At 35.6% G+C, this 22,500-nt stretch overlaps 1 protein-coding gene across 1 annotated transcript in view; it reads left to right on the top strand.

Annotated features, from left to right (window-relative positions):
* LOC137615463 (galactoside alpha-(1,2)-fucosyltransferase 2-like) overlaps nucleotides 1–22,500 on the top strand; it is a 43,714-nt gene that overhangs the window by 3,757 nt on the left and 17,457 nt on the right. The window contains exons 3-5 of the mRNA XM_068345352.1: nucleotides 4,936–5,012; nucleotides 13,361–13,748; nucleotides 17,308–17,421. Of these exons, the coding sequence (XP_068201453.1) occupies nucleotides 4,936–5,012; nucleotides 13,361–13,748; nucleotides 17,308–17,421 (579 nt within the window). The remainder of the gene's footprint in view (nucleotides 1–4,935; nucleotides 5,013–13,360; nucleotides 13,749–17,307; nucleotides 17,422–22,500) is intronic.

Genomic DNA, 22,500 nt, shown 5'->3' with positions numbered 1-22,500 from the left:
ATTAGCCCTTCAGAGTTACTGCTCTGAACCTGTACTGGAATTTTACTAGGCCTATTAGCAAAATACATTACGAACTGCATAGTTGCATAGGTTTGGCCTAAACATTGATGTCCAGTTTCATTAGCCCTTCAGAGTTACTGCGCTCAATCTGTACTGGAATTTCACAAGGCCTATTAGTAAACAAAAGCCATTACGAACTGCATAGTTGCATAGGCTGGCCGGAAGGGCCATGCATAGACAATGAGAATAAGTCTAGGATTGTCCTCTGTCCTCATGTTTCGCGGTATGCATTGACCAAATTGTATTTATAAGCGTTATGCTTGTTATTTTTCCTAAATCAGTCATTTTTCATATTCAAAGTTAACCTCTACCTCTCTGCTAAAACATATGTGTTCATATTTATTGATATTCGTTACCTAAACATTCATTTAATTCCTGAATATTATTTAGTAGAGATAGCGAGAAATTCATGCCGTGTCAGACGAGATAAGAATGATTAAAATTTGATCATGATTTAGAAAATTCCATATAACTTTTGGTCTGAATTGCAGAATAAACTGGATTTAATTCGATTCATTCATTGAATGGTAAGTGCCATCGGTGCACCTCCCGCAGTGCACTGTATGCATAACTATTCATATCTTTTCCTAGTCCCTTAACCCCGCCCACTTTTTATATTTTTTTATTTTTGCTCTATCTCCGTTCGGCTTCATTCCATCTTCCTATCCAACCTCTTTTATCTGTTACGTTTTATCTGTTAGGGTTGTGGTGGCCGATGTGGTAACGTCCCTGACTAGTGAATGCCAGACTGGGGGTTAGAGTTCCGCTCAAACTCGTTAGTTTCTTTGGCGCTGCAATCTCACCATCATTATGAGCTAAGGATGTTGGGGTTTGGGAGAGCCTATAGATCTATCTGTTGAGTTATCGGTAGCCATTGTCTGGCCCTCCTTGGTCTTGCTTGGATGGAGAGGGGTCCTTGGGCGTTGATCATATGTATATATGGGCAATGTATATAGGGCAATGTCACTGTCCCTTGCCTCTGCCATTCATGAGTGGCCATTAAACCTTTACGTCCTTGTACAACTACTGGGCTTTTCCAGAGTTATATAAATGTAGTCATAATTAGGTCAGCTTTTAACTTCTAGATAGTAGATATTTGTTATCTAGGATTGCTGTTTTAACCCTAGGTGCCATGTCTATTTTTGTCTACCTAAATTGATTTGTTGAGCTTAGTCCCCAGATCGCCTTCCCTTCATATGCTGTTGTTGCTTCCATATTAGCAAAAGCTGGAAAGGTTTGTCCCGGGACAAAATTATAGCCAATCACAGCACGACATCTCTCAGCTGAGGCAAGTATTGCCAACCCATGACGTCATCGCCTATCTCATACTCCTCCTTATCACCTGTCTTATCACTTAGTATCACGACCCAAAAATTAGCTTTTTGCTCTACCCTACCTCCCTTCACTCGCAATTTAATACAATCTAATTTTTCTCGTTCTGGCAAGTTTTATACGTATATGGTGCAGACGCCTTCAGCGTTGGTTGCAATTGATAGGTTGGCAATACTTGCCTCCGTTAAGCGAATTCGGTCTGTGATTGGTTCTAATTTCGTCATGAGACAAACCATTCCAGACTTGGCTAATATGTCTCCCCCCTTTATGCTGCTTGTTTTCCCATTTTCTATAGTTATCTAATGCATGATGGATCAAATTAAAATATATTAAAAGCAGAATTTGATGGCACTACCACCAGATTGGTTAGCTGAAACATGTCGAGATTCAGAGTTCCTTAATACAATTATTTTCAGTCAGTTATTATTATTATTATTATTATTATTATTATTATTATTATTATAGTCCATTTCTTTTAGCGATGCATATTTGCACCGACTCACAGCGGTGCCCTTTTAGCCCGGAAAAGTTTCCTGATCACTGATTGGTTAGAGTTTATCTCGTCCAACCAATCAGCGATCAGGAAACTTTTCCGAGCTAAAAGGGCACCGCTGCGAGTCGGTGCAAATCTGCATCGCTAAAAGAAATGGACTATAGTTTGACATTTCTTCGAAAGTGACAGCATACTTGATCTTTTCTATCTTAACTAGGTGAGTAAATATTCAGAATGAAGGTTTTTTATATCTTATACGACTATCTTTTAATCAAACACAAAAAGTACCTTATTCCATAACAACCATATCGCTACCCCCATCATAGTCTCGTTCCTTCATTTTCACTCTATTTCTTGATCGCAGTTTAAGAAGCAAATTTAGCAACATTAAAATGAGAAAAGAAACTTATTCTCATTAGATTTTCTTTCCACTTTTTCCTTAATTTTGAGGAGTTGAGATGAAATACTTGAGAGACTGGATTCTTATATATGAAAATAAATTATGTCTTAGAAGTATATTTTGTCATGTATTCTATGTAATACTAGTTACACACACACACACACACACACACACACACACACATATATATATATATATATATATATATATATATATATATATATATATACATATATATACATATATATTTACATATATATACATATATATTTACATATATATACATATACACATATATTTACATATATTTACATATATATACATATACATAATACATATATATATATATATATATATATATATATATATATATTTACATATATATACATATATATATACATATACATATATATATATACACATACATATATATATATATATATATATATATATATATATATATATAAGTGTGTGTGTGTGTGTGTATGCTAATGGGAGTTGCTTTTCAAGGCTTCAACTAATGAGGGAGTTATTATGCTGCACAAATTAGCAGAAAAATATGTTCATGTTAAACGCTTTTAATTGTGGTTAATTAGTGTTTTCAATTGAAGTTCCTGGAGTCTATTAGGCATGAATGTAACGCCTGCAGACTAAATGTTAATGTTGTTGTTGTTGTTGTTATTATTATTATTATTATTATTATTATTTATTTAGTATTTATTATTATTATTATTGTTATTATTATTATTATTATTATTATCATAAAAAGAATTGACTGTAGGGTTGTAGCTAGGTAGGTAATAATAATATAATGATATAATAATAATAATAATAATAATAATAATAATAATAATAATAATAATAATGATATACTGCAAGTGAACCCTACTCTCTACAGGATTATCGTAATTCATCGTATACATTCTAAGGCATTGACCAATTCACACCGTATATAGCTCGTTTATTGCCAAATCCATATCTATGCTCTTAAAAAACAAGAAAGTCTTCAGTTTAATCATGAAAGCCTTTTATATTGCTATGTCTTTCAACTACTGGAGTAATCAATATTTAATATATTCATTATAATTCATATTAAGAAAAAATAATGCATAAGAATGTCACTTATAGAATAGGTGTTGCAACTACTGGAGTAATTAATATATAATATATTAATTATGATTTATATTAAGAATAAATAATGCATAAGAATGTCACTTATAAAATGACGGGAAAAGTGTTAATTACCCTACTCATCCTGTCACTAGTGGATTAAACGCGCACTAAACAAGCAACGCCCACATAGTTAAGGGATCCCAGCACAGGGTTTAAACTTTTAAGGAAATTACCTTAGTTTGGGGTAATTTGCATGATTTCAAGGTAATTTTTACGGTAATATTTGTATGGTTGTTTTGGTTTTACTAGCTTGAAATTTAAATGACCAAGCTATTATTATTATTATTATTATTATTATTATTATTATTATTATTATTATTACTTGCCAAGCTACAACCCTAGTTGAAAAAGCAGGATGCTATAAGTCTAGGGTCCCCAACAGGGTTTTACTAGCTTGAAATTTAAGGAAATTTGAAAAGTTTTAAGGTAATCTAAGGTAAAAATCAGCAGCATCTAAGGTAAAGGACACAAGCTTTAGTTTAAATCCTGGCTAGCAGCTATTTCTTAAAAAATAGCATTGGTTAGCTACTTTCATTAACTCTTGTGAATTTTATAGAGGAAAGGAGATAGAATGATGGATATTACATTGATTTTGGACTGTGTATGTTGTAGGAGACTAATTGTAAGAAATCATGTGTTTTTCCTTGTTGGAGCCCTTGGGCTTATAGCATCCTGCTTTTCCAACTATGGTTATAGCTTAGCTAGTAATAGTAGTAGTAGTTGTAGTACTAATAATAATAATAATAATAATAATAATAATAATAATAATACTCCAATTGGGGAATCTTTCAGCAAACCATATCTGAGTTTAAAATTCACATATTCCTTTCATACACTGTTAAAATTTTGCCGTAAAAAACGGTAAAAAAAAAAATCCTGGAATAAATGTTGCCAGGCATTTACCGTTTTATAAAAAGATATATTAACGTAAAGGCCGGATATTCGGGTCACCAACCCTAGAGAAATAATAGTAGGGTAAAAATTACGATCGCCTGTATAATACTGAAATACGGCTGAGAACAGTATATTTTTAGAGAGAATTTGTTATTAATTTTGCGGGTTTTTTTTTTTAACAGTGTATATCTTTGTGTTTTCATATTTTTAATACATTACTTCCTTGTATTGTAAAACTGTCTTTTCCTTGTATTGTAAAACTGTCTTTTCCTTGTATTGTAAAACTGTCTTTTCCTTGTATTGTAAAACTGTTTTTTCCTTGTATTGTAAAACTGTCTTTTCCTTGTATTGTAAAACTGTCTTTTCCTTGTATTGTAAAACTGTCTTTTCCTTGTATTGTAAAACTGTCTTTTCCTTGTATTGTAAAACTGTTTTTTCCTTGTATTGTAAAACTGTCTTTTCCTTGTATTGTAAAACTGTCTTTTCCTTGTATTGTAAAACTGTCTTTTCCTTGTATTGTAAAACTGTCTTTGCTAATATGTTGTCAAAAGTCTAAAAATTTTAATTATCTTCTTTCTTTCAGCTTTTATATCCAAGAGTCCAACAAATTTCAGACGACCGAGGGTGCTCAACAGTCCAACGAATTTTTCAGAATTGCAGGTGAGAGATTTTACTATAGACCAGAATTAAACTTACTACTTTTTTCATTCACTATCTACGATTATATTCTTTCATTCACTATCTACGCATAAATTCTTTCATTCACTATCTACGCATATATTCTTTCATTCACTATCTACGCATATATTCTTTCATTCACTATCTACGCATATATTCTTTCATTCACTATCTACGCATATATTCTTTCATTCACTATCTACGCATATATTCTTTCATTCACTATCTACGCATATATTCTTTCATTCACTATCTACGCATATATTCTTTCATTCACTATCTACGCATATATTCTTTCATTCACTATCTACGCATAAATTCTTTCATTCACTATCTACGCATGTATTCTTTCATTCACTATCTACGCATATATTCTTTCATTCACTATCTACGCATGTATTCTTTCATTCACTATCTACGCATATATTCTTTCATTCACTATCTACGCATGTATTCTTTCATTCACTATCTACGATTGTATTCTTTCATTCACTATCTACGATTGTATTCTTTCATTCACTATCTACGATTATATTCTTTCATTCACTATCTACGATTGTATTCTTTCATTCACTATCTACGAATATATTCTTTCATTCACTACCTACGATTATATTCTTTCATTCACTATCTACGCATAAATTCTTTCATTCACTATCTACGCATATATTCTTTCATTCACTATCTACGCATATATTCTTTCATTCACTATCTACGCATATATTCTTTCATTCACTATCTACGCATATATTCTTTCATTCACTATCTACGCATAAATTCTTTCATTCACTATCTACGCATAAATTCTTTCATTCACTATCTACGCATATATTCTTTCATTCACTATCTACGCATAAATTCTTTCATTCACTATCTACGCATATTCACTATCTACGCATATATTCTTTCATTCACTATCTACGCATATTCACTATCTACGCATGTATTCTTTCATTCACTATCTACGAATGTATTCTTTCATTCACTACCTACGCATGTATTCTTTCATTCACTACCTACGAATGTATTCTTTCATTCACTACCTACGCATGTATTCTTTCATTCACTACCTACGAATGTATTCTTTCATTCACTACCTACGCATGTATTCTTTCATTCACTACCTACGAATGTATTCTTTCATTCACTACCTACGCATGTATTCTTTCATTCACTACCTACGAATGTATTCTTTCATTCACTACCTACGCATGTATTCTTTCATTCACTACCTACGAATGTATTCTTTCATTCACTACCTACGCATGTATTCTTTCATTCACTACCTACGAATGTATTCTTTCATTCACTACCTACGCATGTATTCTTTCATTCACTACCTACGAATGTATTCTTTCATTCACTACCTACGCATGTATTCTTTCATTCACTACCTACGAATGTATTCTTTCATTCACTACCTACGCATGTATTCTTTCATTCACTACCTACGAATGTATTCTTTCATTCACTACCTACGCATGTATTCTTTCATTCACTACCTACGAATGTATTCTTTCATTCACTACCTACGCATGTATTCTTTCATTCACTACCTACGAATGTATTCTTTCATTCACTACCTACGCATGTATTCTTTCATTCACTACCTACGAATGTATTCTTTCATTCACTACCTACGCATGTATTCTTTCATTCACTACCTACGAATGTATTCTTTCATTCACTACCTACGCATGTATTCTTTCATTCACTACCTACGAATGTATTCTTTCATTCACTACCTACGCATGTATTCTTTCATTCACTACCTACGAATGTATTCTTTCATTCACTACCTACGCATGTATTCTTTCATTCACTACCTACGAATGTATTCTTTCATTCACTACCTACGCATGTATTCTTTCATTCACTACCTACGAATGTATTCTTTCATTCACTACCTACGCATGTATTCTTTCATTCACTACCTACGAATGTATTCTTTCATTCACTACCTACGCATGTTTATTCTTTCATTCACTACCTACGAATGTATTCTTTCATTCACTACCTACGAATGTATTCTTTCATTCACTACCTACGAATGTATTCTTTCATTCACTACCTACGAATGTATTCCTTCATTCACTACCTACGAATATATTCTTTCATTCACTACCTACGAATGTATTCCTTCATTCACTATCTACGATTATATTCTTTCATTCATTCACTATCTACGATTGTATTCCTTCATTCACTATCTACGATTGTATTCCTTCATTCACTATCTACGATTGTATTCCTTCATTCACTATCTACGATTGTATTCCTTCATTCACTATCTACGATTGTATTCCTTCATTCACTATCTACGATTGTATTCCTTCATTCACTATCTACGATTGTATTCCTTCATTCACTATCTACGATTGTATTCCTTCATTCACTATCTACGATTGTATTCCTTCATTCACTATCTACGATTGTATTCCTTCATTCACTATCTACGATTGTATTCCTTCATTCACTATCTACGATTGTATTCCTTCATTCACTATCTACGATTGTATTCCTTCATTCACTATCTACGATTATATTCTTTCATTCACTATCTACGATTGTATTCCTTCATTCACTATCTACGATTATATTCTTTCATTCACTATCTACGATTATATTCTTTCATTCACTATCTACGAATGTATTCCTTCATTCACTATCTACGATTATATTCTTTCATTCACTACCTACGAATATATTCTTTCATTCACTACCTACGAATATATTCTTTCATTCACTACCTACGAATATATTCTTTCATTCACTACCTACGAATATATTCTTTCATTCACTACCTACGAATATATTCTTTCATTCACTACCTACGAATGTATTCTTTCATTCACTACCTACGATTATATTCTTTCATTCACTACCTACGAATGTATTCCTTCATTCACTACCTACGAATATATTCTTTCATTCACTACCTACGAATGTATTCCTTCATTCACTATCTACGAATATATTCTTTCATTCACTACCTACGAATGTATTCCTTCATTCACTATCTACGAATATATTCTTTCATTCACTACCTACGAATGTATTCCTTCATTCACTATCTACGATTGTATTCCTTCATTCACTATCTACGATTGTATTCCTTCATTCACTATCTACGAATGTATTCCTTCATTCACTATCTACGAATGTATTCCTTCATTCACTATCTACGAATGTATTCCTTCATTCACTATCTACGAATGTATTCTTTCATTCACTATCTACGAATGTATTCCTTCATTCACTATCTACGAATGTATTCTTTCATTCACTATCTACGATTGTATTCCTTCATTCACTATCTACGATTATATTCTTTCATTCACTATCTACGATTATATTCTTTCATTCACTATCTACGATTATATTCTTTCATTCACTATCTACGATTATATTCTTTCATTCACTATCTACGATTATATTCTTTCATTCACTATCTACGAATATATTCTTTCATTCACTATCTACGAATATATTCTTTCATTCACTATCTACGATTGTATTCTTTCATTCACTATCTACGATTGTATTCTTTCATTCACTATCTACGAATGTATTCTTTCATTCACTATCTACGATTGTATTCTTTCATTCACTATCTACGAATATATTCTTTCATTCACTATCTACGAATATATTCTTTCATTCACTATCTACGCATATATTCTCAATTTTACCTTAAATATAACTTTAAGATCATCCGCCAGGCGTCAGGAGTAAAAGCCGAAAAGACATCTTGTCTATTTCCTTAAAGTAGAAGAGTTGGAAGACCCAGGCCTACATGGGTGAGGATTATGAAGCGTGAAGTAGATAGTAAATGGAAAAGTATTGGTTTAAAAGCTCAAGATAGAGACAAGTGTTGAAATCTAACATATCTTGTCTATTTCCTTAAAGTAGAAGAGTTGGAAGACCCAGGCCTATATGGCTGAGGATTATGAAGCGTGAAGTAGATGGTAAATGGAGAAGTATTGGTTTAAAAGCTCAAGATAGAGACGACTGACGAAATCTTGTCTATTGCCTTAAAGTAGAAGAGTTGGAAGACCCAGGCCTACATGGCTGAGGATTATGAAGCGTGAAGTAGATGGTAAATGGAGAAATATTGGTTTAAAAGCTCAAGATAGAGACAACTGTCGAAATCTAACACATCATGTCTATTGCCTCAAAGTAGAAGAGTTGGAAGACCCAGGCCTACATGGCTGAAAACTATGAAGCGTGATGTAGGTGGTAGATGGATAAGTATTGGTTTAAAAGCTCAAGATAGACAAGTGGCGAAATCTAACACATCTTGTCTATTTCCTTAAAGTAGAAGAGTTGGAAGACCCAGGCCTACATGGCTGAAAACTATGAAGCGTGATGTAGGTGATAAATGGAGAAGTATTGATTTTAAAGCTCAAGATAGAGACAACAGGCGAAATCTAACCGAGGCCCTTTGCGTAAATAGGCGTAGGAGGAAATAATGATGATAACTTCAAAGTAACCTTTGAATTTAATAATAATTGTATACCATGAAATATTCGCATGTATTGTAATGTAAACATCGCATTTTACAGTCGAAATTATAATAAAATGCGACATAATATTCACCTTAACCAACTAAAATCATTGTTATCACAAATTTCAAATTCGGTAAACCTAACACTTAAATGTTTTGATTTATAACAACAACACGAACTAGTGTTTTCCCTTATTTAGAAAGTCTTATTTCACAGGGAAATTCAAAATCGTATAAATAAAAAAAATCACTTCTTTTTTTTCAACAAAACATTACATTATTCAAGCATTGAATAATGTACTATTAAGTACAGTACAGTAATTAATTCATCACCTGTGTTGCGCTTATATTGCCGAAACACCCAACAAAGGTTGTTATTAATATTTGCTACTACTATTACTACTACTACTACTACTACTACTACTACTACTACTACTACTACTGCTACTGCTACTACTACTACTACTACTACTACTACTACTACTACTACTACTACTACTACCACCACCACAACAACAATCTAAGTTTAACCCTAGTTGGAAAATCAAGGGCTCCAACAGGGAAAAATACCCCAGTACAGATAAGAAACAAAGATATAAATATACTACAAGATATGCAATAAACAGTGAAAATAAAATATTTTAACAACTGTAACAACATTAGATAAGATCTTTCATATATAAATTATAAAAACTTTAAAAAAGAAAGGAAATTAAGGTAAAAAAATAGAGGAAATTAAGGTAAAAATTAAGGTAAAAAAAAGCGTGCCCGAGTTGCAGCTGTTTAAAAAGAAAATCATGAATATATACATATTGCACCACTACCTGTCGTGTTTCGACATCAAAATGTGTTCACACACAACCCAGTATAATCCAATCAACACTTGTTACAGAAACAGGCAAATGGAGTGGAAATTACCCACAACAATGGAAGGAAAACAAACTGTGTAAAGAGGCAAATGGGAGGCAAAGAAAGTTAAATATTTATGAAAATCTGATGATAAACTACTACAGCCTCTGTTGGTCTTGTATGTTTGCCTTGTTCTCATAAACTCCTTATGTTGAATCAGGCCTTCAAGAATTTGCGCGTTCTAATGGCCTTTTGCAACACATTTGTTTTTAGACAGTTGTTCTGCCTGCCTTTTGCAACACAGTATGTTTTTAGACAGTTGTTCTACCTGCCTTTTGCAACACAGTATGTTTTTAGAGAGTTTGAAACATTGGTTTAATCCACTAATACTAATATTTATGATATTCGCCTGCGATTTAAAGTCTTGTTCTTATAAACTCCTTATGTTGAATCAGGCCTTCAAGAATTTGTGTTTTCTACCTGCCTTTTGTAACATCGTATGTCTTTAGACAAAGTTTGAAACTATAGTCCATTTCTTTTAGCGAGGCATATTTGCACCGACTCGCAGCGGTGCCCTTTTAGCCCGGAAAAGTTTCCTGATCGCTGATTGGTTGTACAAGATAATTCTAACAAATCAGCGATCTGGAAACTTTTCCGAGCTAAAAGGGCACCGTTGTGAGTCGGTGCAAATCTGCCTCGCTAAAAGAAATGGACTACAGTGATTTAATCTATTAATATCTTAGATATTTGCTTGTGATGTAAATTTCTATCATTCCCATACTATGATACTAAGTTTTTTTTTTTATATATATCCCCTATTAAAGTTACATGCATTTTTTTCATACACTAATGACTTGCTTTCGTGATATGTTCTAATGGAATTCCCCAATATCTTAACTCTCAATTTCATGAAATATATAACTTCTCATGGAATTCCCCAATATCGTTTCTTAACTCTCAATTTCATGAAATATATATCCCATGTCCATCCTCCGTCTCCCAAATGTATTACTTTACAACTTGAGAATTTTAGAATCTCTTCACATAAAATATTTTAGGCCTTACGTCAATTATATTACATCTGCTGTCCCCCTTTTCGTAACAGACTGATTTTTTTATTCAATTTATATGTCATTTTTAATCATTCCTCACGTATTTTATGTATTTTTTAATTTGAAATTGTATTCCCTATTTACCTTTACTTTAGGTATCACTGATGATGACATTTGAAATGTCGAAACGATTGCAATAAATATGTATATGGCGACATTAGTATTTCTTTTTTCTAGTTCACAACTCTGCGTTTGTTTATAAACTTCCATCGCATACCCCCACAGTCCTGGCAAGGTCCTTTAAATGTCCCCGAGGATATTTAAAGGATATTTAAAGGACCTTGGGTCCAGGTATACACCTAGATCGTGGACACTCCCATAACTCCATTTTACAAATCTGTTTGCGGTTGTTTATAAACTACCATCGCATACTCCATGGTCCTGGCAGGGTCCTTTAAATGTCCCCGAGGATATTTAAAGGATATTTAAAGGACTTTGGGTCCAGGTATACACCGAGATCATGGCTACCCCCATAACTCCAGTTTACAGCTCTGTTTGCGGTTTATAAACTACAATCGCATACCCCACAGTGCAGGCAAGGTCCTTTAAATGTACCCGAGGATATTTAAAGGATATTTAAAGGACCTTGGGTCCAGGTATACACATAGATCGTGGACACTCCCATAACTCCATTTTACAAATCTGTTTGCGGTTTATAAAGTACCATCGCATACCCCACGGTCCAGGCAGGGTCCTTTAAATGTACCCGAGGATATTTAAAGGACATTTAAAGGACTTTAAAGGACGTTAAAGGAACTTAAGTCCAGGTATACACCGAGATCGTGGCTACCCCCATAACTCATTTTACAACTCTTTTTGCGGTTGTTTATAAACTATCATCGCGTACCCCACGGTCCAGGAAAGGTCCTTTAAATGTACCCGAGGATATTTAAAGGATATTTAAAGGACCTTGGGTCCATAACTCCAGTTTACAGCTATGTTTGCGGTTTATAAACTACCATTGCATAACCCACGGTCCAGCCAAGGTCCTTTAAATGTACCCGAGGATATTTAAAGGATATTTAAAGGACCTTAGGTCCAGGTATACACCTAGATCGTAGTCATCCCCATAAATCACAAGGTCTGCCGTTCTTCTCTGAAATCTATACAAGAATGTTATATCACGGTGCAAATACTCTAATAGTTACTTATTAGGAAGAAGTTACAGTCCACTTTTAGATTGATTTTATAATCAATATGTAACGCGAAAACAAAATTCCATTTTGAAAGTCTGCTTGTAATTTCACTTCATACTATTCTTACATCGTGTATTTTAATCTCAGTGGCAAATAGATTTATACAAAATATAAAATAATTTTTTGGATAATCTTTGAAATTTAGTATAGGTTTAACTAGGTTGACGTCTATTAAGAACTCTTTTCTTAATCATAAAGTTTACATTGTTACATTTTTCGAGATTTTTTCATTAAAAGAATAATTCGTACACTATTCTTAACTATAGAGTTTACATTGTCACATTTTTCGAGAATTCCTTTTTTTATTTAAAGAATAATTCGTTGAGTTTTTTTTATTTAAAAAATACATATTTTGATATAGCCAAAATTACAATTGTAAATACATGTAAAACACACACACACACACACACACACACACATATATATATATATATATATATATATATATATATATATATATATATATATATATATATATATTATATATATATATATAATATATATATATATATATATATATATATTTTCATGTAACTATACGATGATGAATATATGTTATAAATTGTAAAATTATAAATGTTTTCCATATAAAAAAAAATAATAATAACTCCTCGTTATTGACAGGAAGAGCAAATAGCTAAACGAACCCATTCTATCCCAACACAGGAACTGGAGCAGCTACCAATCATTAATGGGAGTGAACTTCCATATGATTTACCAGTCGCTCCACACCCAGACGACATCATCACCACTACGACGGAACCAGGAACAACCCCAAATCCAGATCTTTCCCTGGAAAACTGCAACGCTACTGGAAAGCCAGTCCTGTCCATTGCCCCCTGGCAGAGAGTGACCTACCCGGGGAAAACATGGAAGGGCCTCCAACTCCCCTTGATAATCATTGGAAGCTCCGGAAGACTGGGGAATCTTATGGGGAACTACGCCTCCATATTTGGTTTGGGGAGGGCGTACAACGTCACCGTGAGGATTGATCGCGCTCTGCAGAAGCACCTCCTCAAGATATTTCCAGGCATTACGCTTCCCTCTATTGACAGTGAGTTTAACTTGGTACTTTTTGTCCTTGCGTCCTTGTCTGGTGATCGCCAGACTGGGGTTCGCGTCCCGCTCAAACTCGTTAGTTCATTTTGTAGCTGCAACCTCTTTTATCTTTCCCTTCGTCCTTGCCTGGGGTTCGAGTCTGCTCAAACTCGTTAGTTCATTTGGTCTCTGCAACCTCTAACTTTTATTCTTCCTTTTGTCCTTGCCTGAGGTTCGAATCCCGCTCAAACTCGTTAGTTCATTTTGTAGCTGCAACCCCTTTTATCCTTCCTTTCGTCCTTGCCTGGGGTTCGAGTTCCGCTTAAACTCGTTAGTTCATTTGATCGCTGCAACCTCTAACTCTAACTTTTATTCTTCCTTTTGTCTTTGCCTGGGGTTCGAGTCTCGCCCAAACTCGTTAGTTCATTTGGTAACTGCAACCTCTCTTATTCTTCCTTTTATCCTTGCCTGGAGTTCGAGTCCCGCTCAAACTCGTTAGTTCATTTGATCGCTGCAACCTTTAACTTTTATTTTTCCTTTTGTCCTTGCCTGGTGATCGCCAAACAGGGGTTCGAGTCCCGCTCAAACTCGCTTGTTCATTTGATCGCTGCAACCTCAAACTTTCATTCGTCCTTTTGTCTTTGCCTAGGGTTCGAGTCCCTCTCAAACTCGTTAGTTCATCTGGTAGCTGCAACCACTTGACTTTTATTCTTCCTTTTGTCCTTGCCTAGGGTTCGAGTCCCTCTCAAACTCGTTAGTTCATTTGGTAACTGCAACCTCTATTATTCTTCCTTTCGTCCTTGCCTGGGGTTCGAGTCCCACTCAAACTTGCTAGTTCATTTTGTAGCTGCAACCTCTTTTATCCTTCCTTTCGTCCTTGCCTGGGGTTCGAGTTCCTCTCAAACTCGTTAGTTCATTTTGTAGCTGCAACCACTTGACTTTTATTCTTCCTTTTGTCCTTGCCTACGGTTCGAGTCCCGCTTAAACTCGTTAGTTCATTTGCTAGCTGCAACCTCTTTTATCCTTCCTTTCGTCCTTGCCTGGGGTTCGAGTCCCGCTCAAACTCGTTAGTTCATTTGGTAGCTGCAACCACTTGACTTTTATTCTTCCTTTTGTCCTTGCCTAGGGTTCGAGTCCCTCTCAAACTCGTTAGTTCATTTGATATCTGCAACCTCTAATTTTTATTTTTTTGTCCTTGCCTGATGATCGCCAGACTGGGGTTCGACTCCCGCTCAAACTCGTTAGTTCATTTGGTAGCTGCAACCTCTTAACTTTCATTCTTCCTTTTGTCCTTACCTGGTGATCACCAGACAGAGGTTAGTCCCGCTTAATCTCGTTAGTTCATTTGGTCGCTGCAATCTCACCATCCTTGTGAGCTAAGGATCTGGGCTTGGGGCAGCCTATAGGTCTTATCTGCTGAGTCATCACCAGCCATTGCCTGGCCCCCTAGCTTGGATAGAAAATGAGCTTGGGGGCTGATCATTTGTATAAATGGTGAGTCTCTAGAGCATTGTCATGCTTGATAAGCAATGTCACTGTCCCTTACCTTTGCCATTCATGAGCGGCCTTCAAAGAGTAGGTATACTTAGCTGTGGTCATTTCTGTACGATTTGGGGCATTTCTCTTCTACTTTTACTTTTAGGGGTTTATTTCTCGCCCTCCATCACACACTTAAGAATCTGTTCAGGCGGGCCTTGATGTGTGGAAATAATTTCTTTCCAGTTAATATTTTGCTCTGTATCTTTTCAGTTCTTCGCTAGCATTTGTATTCAGGCTTAATAGTTTCCAGATCACTATTATAACACTTTCCAAAGAGATAAGTCTTCAGGTTTTTCTTGAAAGCTGCCACAGTTTTGCTATTCTTGACATCAAGTGGAAGGTCGTTGAAGAATCTGGGTGCAGTGTAACGTAAATATTGCCATTTTTTATCGAATAATTGTACCAAAGTCAATACAGATATCTCTATTGATTCAGATTTGTACAATATTGACCTTATACTGAACGAAAGTAAATGAATAATGTGTTTTTACGTAAAACTGAAATAAACAACGAATATTGATTCTTACGTCAGAATCCTTGCTTGAAGCCCTTCAACTGTACTCTAGTCTACTTAAAAACGTTCCCACTTCCTTTCTTCCATCTCGGTATTCCACACATTTTAACATTTACATCATAGTATAACTGGCCCACCCCACACCCCCCACACTATAGTCAATTTCTTTTAGCGATGCAGATTTGCACCGACCCGCAGCGGTGCCCTTTTAGCTCGGAAAAGTTTCCTGATCGCTGATCGGTTGGACGAGATCATTCTAACCAATCAGCGATCAGGAAAATTTTCCGAGCTAAAAGGACACCGCTGCGAGTCGGTGCAAATCTGCCTCGATAAAAGAAATGGACTATAGCTAATAGTAGCTCCTTTTCGCTAAATTGCCTTCAGGACCCCCAGCTATGGGCCGTAAGTCCCAAAGTCTATAAAACCATTCGATCCATGGTTTGAAGCATGGAGGCCAGAAACCTACGTTTATTTACTCAGTTTTGGTACTTCATTCAGGAGGTAATAAAGTGCAATTTAACCAAAGCAAGGAATTATATTTGCTTTTACTTTAACGGGGTGAACACCAGCTCATTAATCATACAATGTAATCATTATCATCATCATCATCATCTACTCCTATTGACGCAAAGGGCCTCGATTAGATTTCGCCAGTCATGGGCGTCTGACTATTGAGGCTGTTATAGGAAGGTTTTGTGCTCCTGAATACAATGTTTTTTTTTTTTTTTTTTTTTTTTTTTTTTTTTTTTTTTTTTTGGGGGGGGGGGGGCGTGTGTATATATCATCCTGATTTATACCGTAGCTTACCATTAACAACTTTTTTTTATTATTGTGTAATACACATTTACAATCTTACAATTAATAACCTATGTACATCATAGTATATTTACATAAATAATTTTTTATTTTACATATACTGTATTTAAAATTTAAATGTTTACTAAATATTTATCTAAATGTTATTAAATAAAAAAATATATCGACCCATGAATACCATTTTTTAAATTAGAAGTTTTAAATCTTATTTTAGAAGTTTTAAATCTTATTTTTATTTAAATTAAACGTATTTATCATTCTTCTTTTAATATATTTAAATATTATTTAAGTAATGTTTTTAAATAGAAAAATATATCGACCCACGAATACCATTTTTTTAAATGAGAAGTTTTAAATCTTATTTTTATTTAAATTAAACGTATTTATTATTCTTTTTAATATATTTTAAGTAATCGCTCTTCCCTCTACTCCTCTGTAGCTAATTCTTTCGACCCATGAATACCATTTTTTTAAATTGGAAGTTTTAAATCCTATTTTTATTTATATTAAACGTATTTATCATTCTGCTTTTTAATATATTTTAAGTAATCACTCTTCCCTCTACTCCTCTGTAGCTAATTCTTTCGACCCATGAATACCATTTTTAAATTAGAAGTTTTAAATCTTATTTTTATTTAAATTAAACATATTTATTATTCTTTTTAATATATTTTAAGTAATTGCTCTTCCATCTACTCCTCTGCAGCCAATTCTTCAAAATCCGGCCTCCGTAACTTGTCTTACCTTGGGAACTACGTCTACGGGGATAAGGAAGCCGCTGCAGCAGGTCTTCTAGGACCTCATGCCTTCCTGGCATTGGGTAAGTTTTTATTTCTTGCTTGTCTGTCCTAGTTTATCCGTCTGTCTTGTCTATCTGTCTGTCTCTCTGTTTGTTTGCAGGATATCTCGTTAAACATATGGTTTTATTTGGTGGTGGGTGTGTGCGTTGAAAGGATTCCTAGATACTTTCTTGTCTGTCCTAGTTTGCCCGTCTGTCTTGTCTGTCTTGTCTGTCTGTCTTGTCTGTCTATCTATCTGTCTCTCTGTTTGTTTGCAAGATATCTCTTTAAACATATGGTTTTGTTTGGTGGTGGGTGGGTGCGTTGGAAGGATTTCTAGATACTTTCTTGTCTGTCCTAGTTTGTCCGTCTGTCTTGTCTATCTGTCTGTTTTGTTTGCAAGATATCTCTTTAAACATATGGTTTTGTTTGGTGGTGGGTGGGTGCGTTGGAAGGATTTCTAGATACTTTCTTGTCTGTCCTAGTTTGTCCGTCTGTCTTGTCTATCTGTCTGTTTTGTTTGCAAGATATCTCTTTAAACATATGGTTTTGTTTGGTGGTGGGTGGGTGCGTTGGAAGGATTTCTAGATACTTTCTTGTCTGTCCTAGTTTGTCCGTCTGTCTTGTCTATCTGTCTGTTTTGTTTGCAAGATATCTCTTTAAACATATGGTTTTGTTTGGTGGTGGGTGGGTGCGTTGGAAGGATTTCTAGATACTTTCTTGTCTGTCCTAGTTTGTCCGTCTGTCTTGTCTATCTGTCTGTTTTGTTTGCAAGATATCTCTTTAAACATATGGTTTTGTTTGGTGGTGGGTGGGTGCGTTGGAAGGATTTCTAGATACTTTCTTGTCTGTCCTAGTTTGTCCGTCTGTCTTGTCTATCTGTCTGTTTTGTTTGCAAGATATCTCTTTAAACATATGGTTTTGTTTGGTGGTGGGTGGGTGCGTTGGAAGGATTTCTAGATACTTTCTTGTCTGTCCTAGTTTGTCCGTCTGTCTTGTCTATCTGTCTGTTTTGTTTGCAAGATATCTCTTTAAACATATGGTTTTGTTTGGTGGTGGGTGGGTGCGTTGGAAGGATTTCTAGATACTTTCTTGTCTGTCCTAGTTTGTCCGTCTGTCTTGTCTATCTGTCTGTTTTGTTTGCAAGATATCTCTTTAAACATATGGTTTTGTTTGGTGGTGGGTGGGTGCGTTGGAAGGATTTCTAGATACTTTCTTGTCTGTCCTAGTTTGTCCGTCTGTCTTGTCTATCTGTCTGTTTTGTTTGCAAGATATCTCTTTAAACATATGGTTTTGTTTGGTGGTGGGTGGGTGCGTTGGAAGGATTTCTAGATACTTTCTTGTCTGTCCTAGTTTGTCCGTCTGTCTTGTCTATCTGTCTGTTTTGTTTGCAAGATATCTCTTTAAACATATGGTTTTGTTTGGTGGTGGGTGGGTGCGTTGGAAGGATTTCTAGATACTTTCTTGTCTGTCCTAGTTTGTCCGTCTGTCTTGTCTATCTGTCTGTTTTGTTTGCAAGATATCTCTTTAAACATATGGTTTTATTTGGTGGTGGGTGGGTGCGTTGGAAGGATTTCTAGATACTTTCTTGTCTGTCCTAGTTTGTCCGTCTGTCGTGTCTATCTGTCTGTTTGTCTGTTTGTTTGAAGGATATCTCTTTAAACATATGGTTTTGTTTGGTGGTGGGTGTGTGCGTTGGAAGGATTTCTAGATACTTTCTTGTCTGTCCTAGTTTGTCCGTCTGTCTTGTCTATCTGTCTGTTTTGTTTGCAAGATATCTCTTTAAACATATGGTTTTGTTTGGTGGTGGGTGTGTGCGTTGGAAGGATTTCTAGATACTTTCTTGTCTGTCCTAGTTTGTCCGTCTGTCTTGTCTATCTGTCTGTTTTGTTTGCAAGATATCTCTTTAAACATATGGTTTTGTTTGGTGGTGGGTGGGTGCGTTGGAAGGATTTCTAGATACTTTCTTGTCTGTCCTAGTTTGTCCGTCTGTCTTGTCTATCTGTCTGTTTTGTTTGCAAGATATCTCTTTAAACATATGGTTTTGTTTGGTGGTGGGTGGGTGCGTTGGAAGGATTTCTAGATACTTTCTTGTCTGTCCTAGTTTGTCCGTCTGTCTTGTCTATCTGTCTGTCTGTCTGTTTGTTTCCAGGATATCTCGTTAAACGTCTAGTTTATTTTGGTGATGGGTGTGTGAGTTGAAAGGATTTCTAGATACTTTCTTGTTTGTCCTAGTTTGTCCGTCTGTCTTGTCTATCTGTCTGTTTTGTTTGCAAGATATCTCTTTAAACATATGGTTTTGTTTGGTGGTGGGTGGGTGCGTTGGAAGGATTTCTAGATACTTTCTTGTCTGTCCTAGTTTGTCCGTCTGTCGTGTCTATCTGTCTGTTTGTCTGTTTGTTTGAAGGATATCTCTTTAAACATATGGTTTTGTTTGGTGGTGGGTGTGTGCGTTGGAAGGATTTCTAGATACTTTCTTGTCTGTCCTAGTTTGTCCGTCTGTCTTGTCTATCTGTCTGTTTTGTTTGCAAGATATCTCTTTAAACATATGGTTTTGTTTGGTGGTGGGTGGGTGCGTTGGAAGGATTTCTAGATACTTTCTTGTCTGTCCTAGTTTGTCCGTCTGTCTTGTCTATCTGTCTGTTTTGTTTGCAAGATATCTCTTTAAACATATGGTTTTGTTTGGTGGTGGGTGGGTGCGTTGGAAGGATTTCTAGATACTTTCTTGTCTGTCCTAGTTTGTCCGTCTGTCTTGTCTATCTGTCTGTTTTGTTTGCAAGATATCTCTTTAAACATATGGTTTTGTTTGGTGGTGGGTGGGTGCGTTGGAAGGATTTCTAGATACTTTCTTGTCTGTCCTAGTTTGTCCGTCTGTCGTGTCTATCTGTCTGTTTGTCTGTTTGTTTGAAGGATATCTCTTTAAACATATGGTTTTGTTTGGTGGTGGGTGTGTGCGTTGGAAGGATTTCTAGATACTTTCTTGTCTGTCCTAGTTTGTCCGTCTGTCTTGTCTATCTGTCTGTTTTGTTTGCAAGATATCTCTTTAAACATATGGTTTTGTTTGGTGGTGGGTGGGTGCGTTGGAAGGATTTCTAGATACTTTCTTGTCTGTCCTAGTTTGTCCGTCTGTCTTGTCTATCTGTCTGTTTTGTTTGCAAGATATCTCTTTAAACATATGGTTTTGTTTGGTGGTGGGTGGGTGCGTTGGAAGGATTTCTAGATACTTTCTTGTCTGTCCTAGTTTGTCCGTCTGTCTTGTCTATCTGTCTGTTTTGTTTGCAAGATATCTCTTTAAACATATGGTTTTGTTTGGTGGTGGGTGGGTGCGTTGGAAGGATTTCTAGATACTTTCTTGTCTGTCCTAGTTTGTCCGTCTGTCTTGTCTATCTGTCTGTTTTGTTTGCAAGATATCTCTTTAAACATATGGTTTTATTTGGTGGTGGGTGGGTGCGTTGGAAGGATTTCTAGATACTTTCTTGTCTGTCCTAGTTTGTCCGTCTGTCGTGTCTATCTGTCTGTTTGTCTGTTTGTTTGAAGGATATCTCTTTAAACATATGGTTTTGTTTGGTGGTGGGTGTGTGCGTTGGAAGGATTTCTAGATACTTTCTTGTCTGTCCTAGTTTGTCCGTCTGTCTTGTCTATCTGTCTGTTTTGTTTGCAAGATATCTCTTTAAACATATGGTTTTGTTTGGTGGTGGGTGGGTGCGTTGGAAGGATTTCTAGATACTTTCTTGTCTGTCCTAGTTTGTCCGTCTGTCGTGTCTATCTGTCTGTTTGTCTGTTTGTTTGAAGGATATCTCTTTAAACATATGGTTTTGTTTGGTGGTGGGTGTGTGCGTTGGAAGGATTTCTAGATACTTTCTTGTCTGTCCTAGTTTGTCCGTCTGTCTTGTCTATCTGTCTGTTTTGTTTGCAAGATATCTCTTTAAACATATGGTTTTGTTTGGTGGTGGGTGGGTGCGTTGGAAGGATTTCTAGATACTTTCTTGTCTGTCCTAGTTTGTCCGTCTGTCTTGTCTATCTGTCTGTTTTGTTTGCAAGATATCTCTTTAAACATATGGTTTTGTTTGGTGGTGGGTGGGTGCGTTGGAAGGATTTCTAGATACTTTCTTGTCTGTCCTAGTTTGTCCGTCTGTCTTGTCTATCTGTCTGTTTTGTTTGCAAGATATCTCTTTAAACATATGGTTTTGTTTGGTGGTGGGTGGGTGCGTTGGAAGGATTTCTAGATACTTTCTTGTCTGTCCTAGTTTGTCCGTCTGTCTTGTCTATCTGTCTGTTTTGTTTGCAAGATATCTCTTTAAACATATGGTTTTGTTTGGTGGTGGGTGGGTGCGTTGGAAGGATTTCTAGATACTTTCTTGTCTGTCCTAGTTTGTCCGTCTGTCTTGTCTATCTGTCTGTTTTGTTTGCAAGATATCTCTTTAAACATATGGTTTTGTTTGGTGGTGGGTGGGTGCGTTGGAAGGATTTCTAGATACTTTCTTGTTTGTCCTAGTGTGTCCGTCTGTCTTGTCTATCTGTCTGTTTTGTTTGCAAGATATCTCTTTAAACATATGGTTTTGTTTGGTGGTGGGTGGGTGCGTTGGAAGGATTTCTAGATACTTTCTTGTTTGTCCTAGTTTGTCCGTCTGTCTTGTCTATCTGTCTGTTTTGTTTGCAAGATATCTCTTTAAACATATGGTTTTGTTTGGTGGTGGGTGGGTGCGTTGGAAGGATTTCTAGATACTTTCTTGTCTGTCCTAGTTTGTCCGTCTGTCTTGTCTATCTGTCTGTTTTGTTTGCAAGATATCTCTTTAAACATATGGTTTTATTTGGTGGTGGGTGGGTGCGTTGGAAGGATTTCTAGATACTTTCTTGTCTGTCCTAGTTTGTCCGTCTGTCTTGTCTATCTGTCTGTTTTGTTTGCAAGATATCTCTTTAAACATATGGTTTTGTTTGGTGGTGGGTGGGTGCGTTGGAAGGATTTCTAGATACTTTCTTGTCTGTCCTAGTTTGTCCGTCTGTCGTGTCTATCTGTCTGTTTGTCTGTTTGTTTGAAGGATATCTCTTTAAACATATGGTTTTGTTTGGTGGTGGGTGGGTGCGTTGGAAGGATTTCTAGATACTTTCTTGTCTGTCCT

The sequence above is a fragment of the Palaemon carinicauda genome, chromosome 21 (assembly GCF_036898095.1).
Source record: "Palaemon carinicauda isolate YSFRI2023 chromosome 21, ASM3689809v2, whole genome shotgun sequence".
Lineage (NCBI taxonomy): Eukaryota > Metazoa > Arthropoda > Malacostraca > Decapoda > Palaemonidae > Palaemon > Palaemon carinicauda.
The sequence above is the reverse complement of the archived record's forward strand: the minus strand, read 5'-3'. Positions and strand labels throughout refer to the sequence as shown.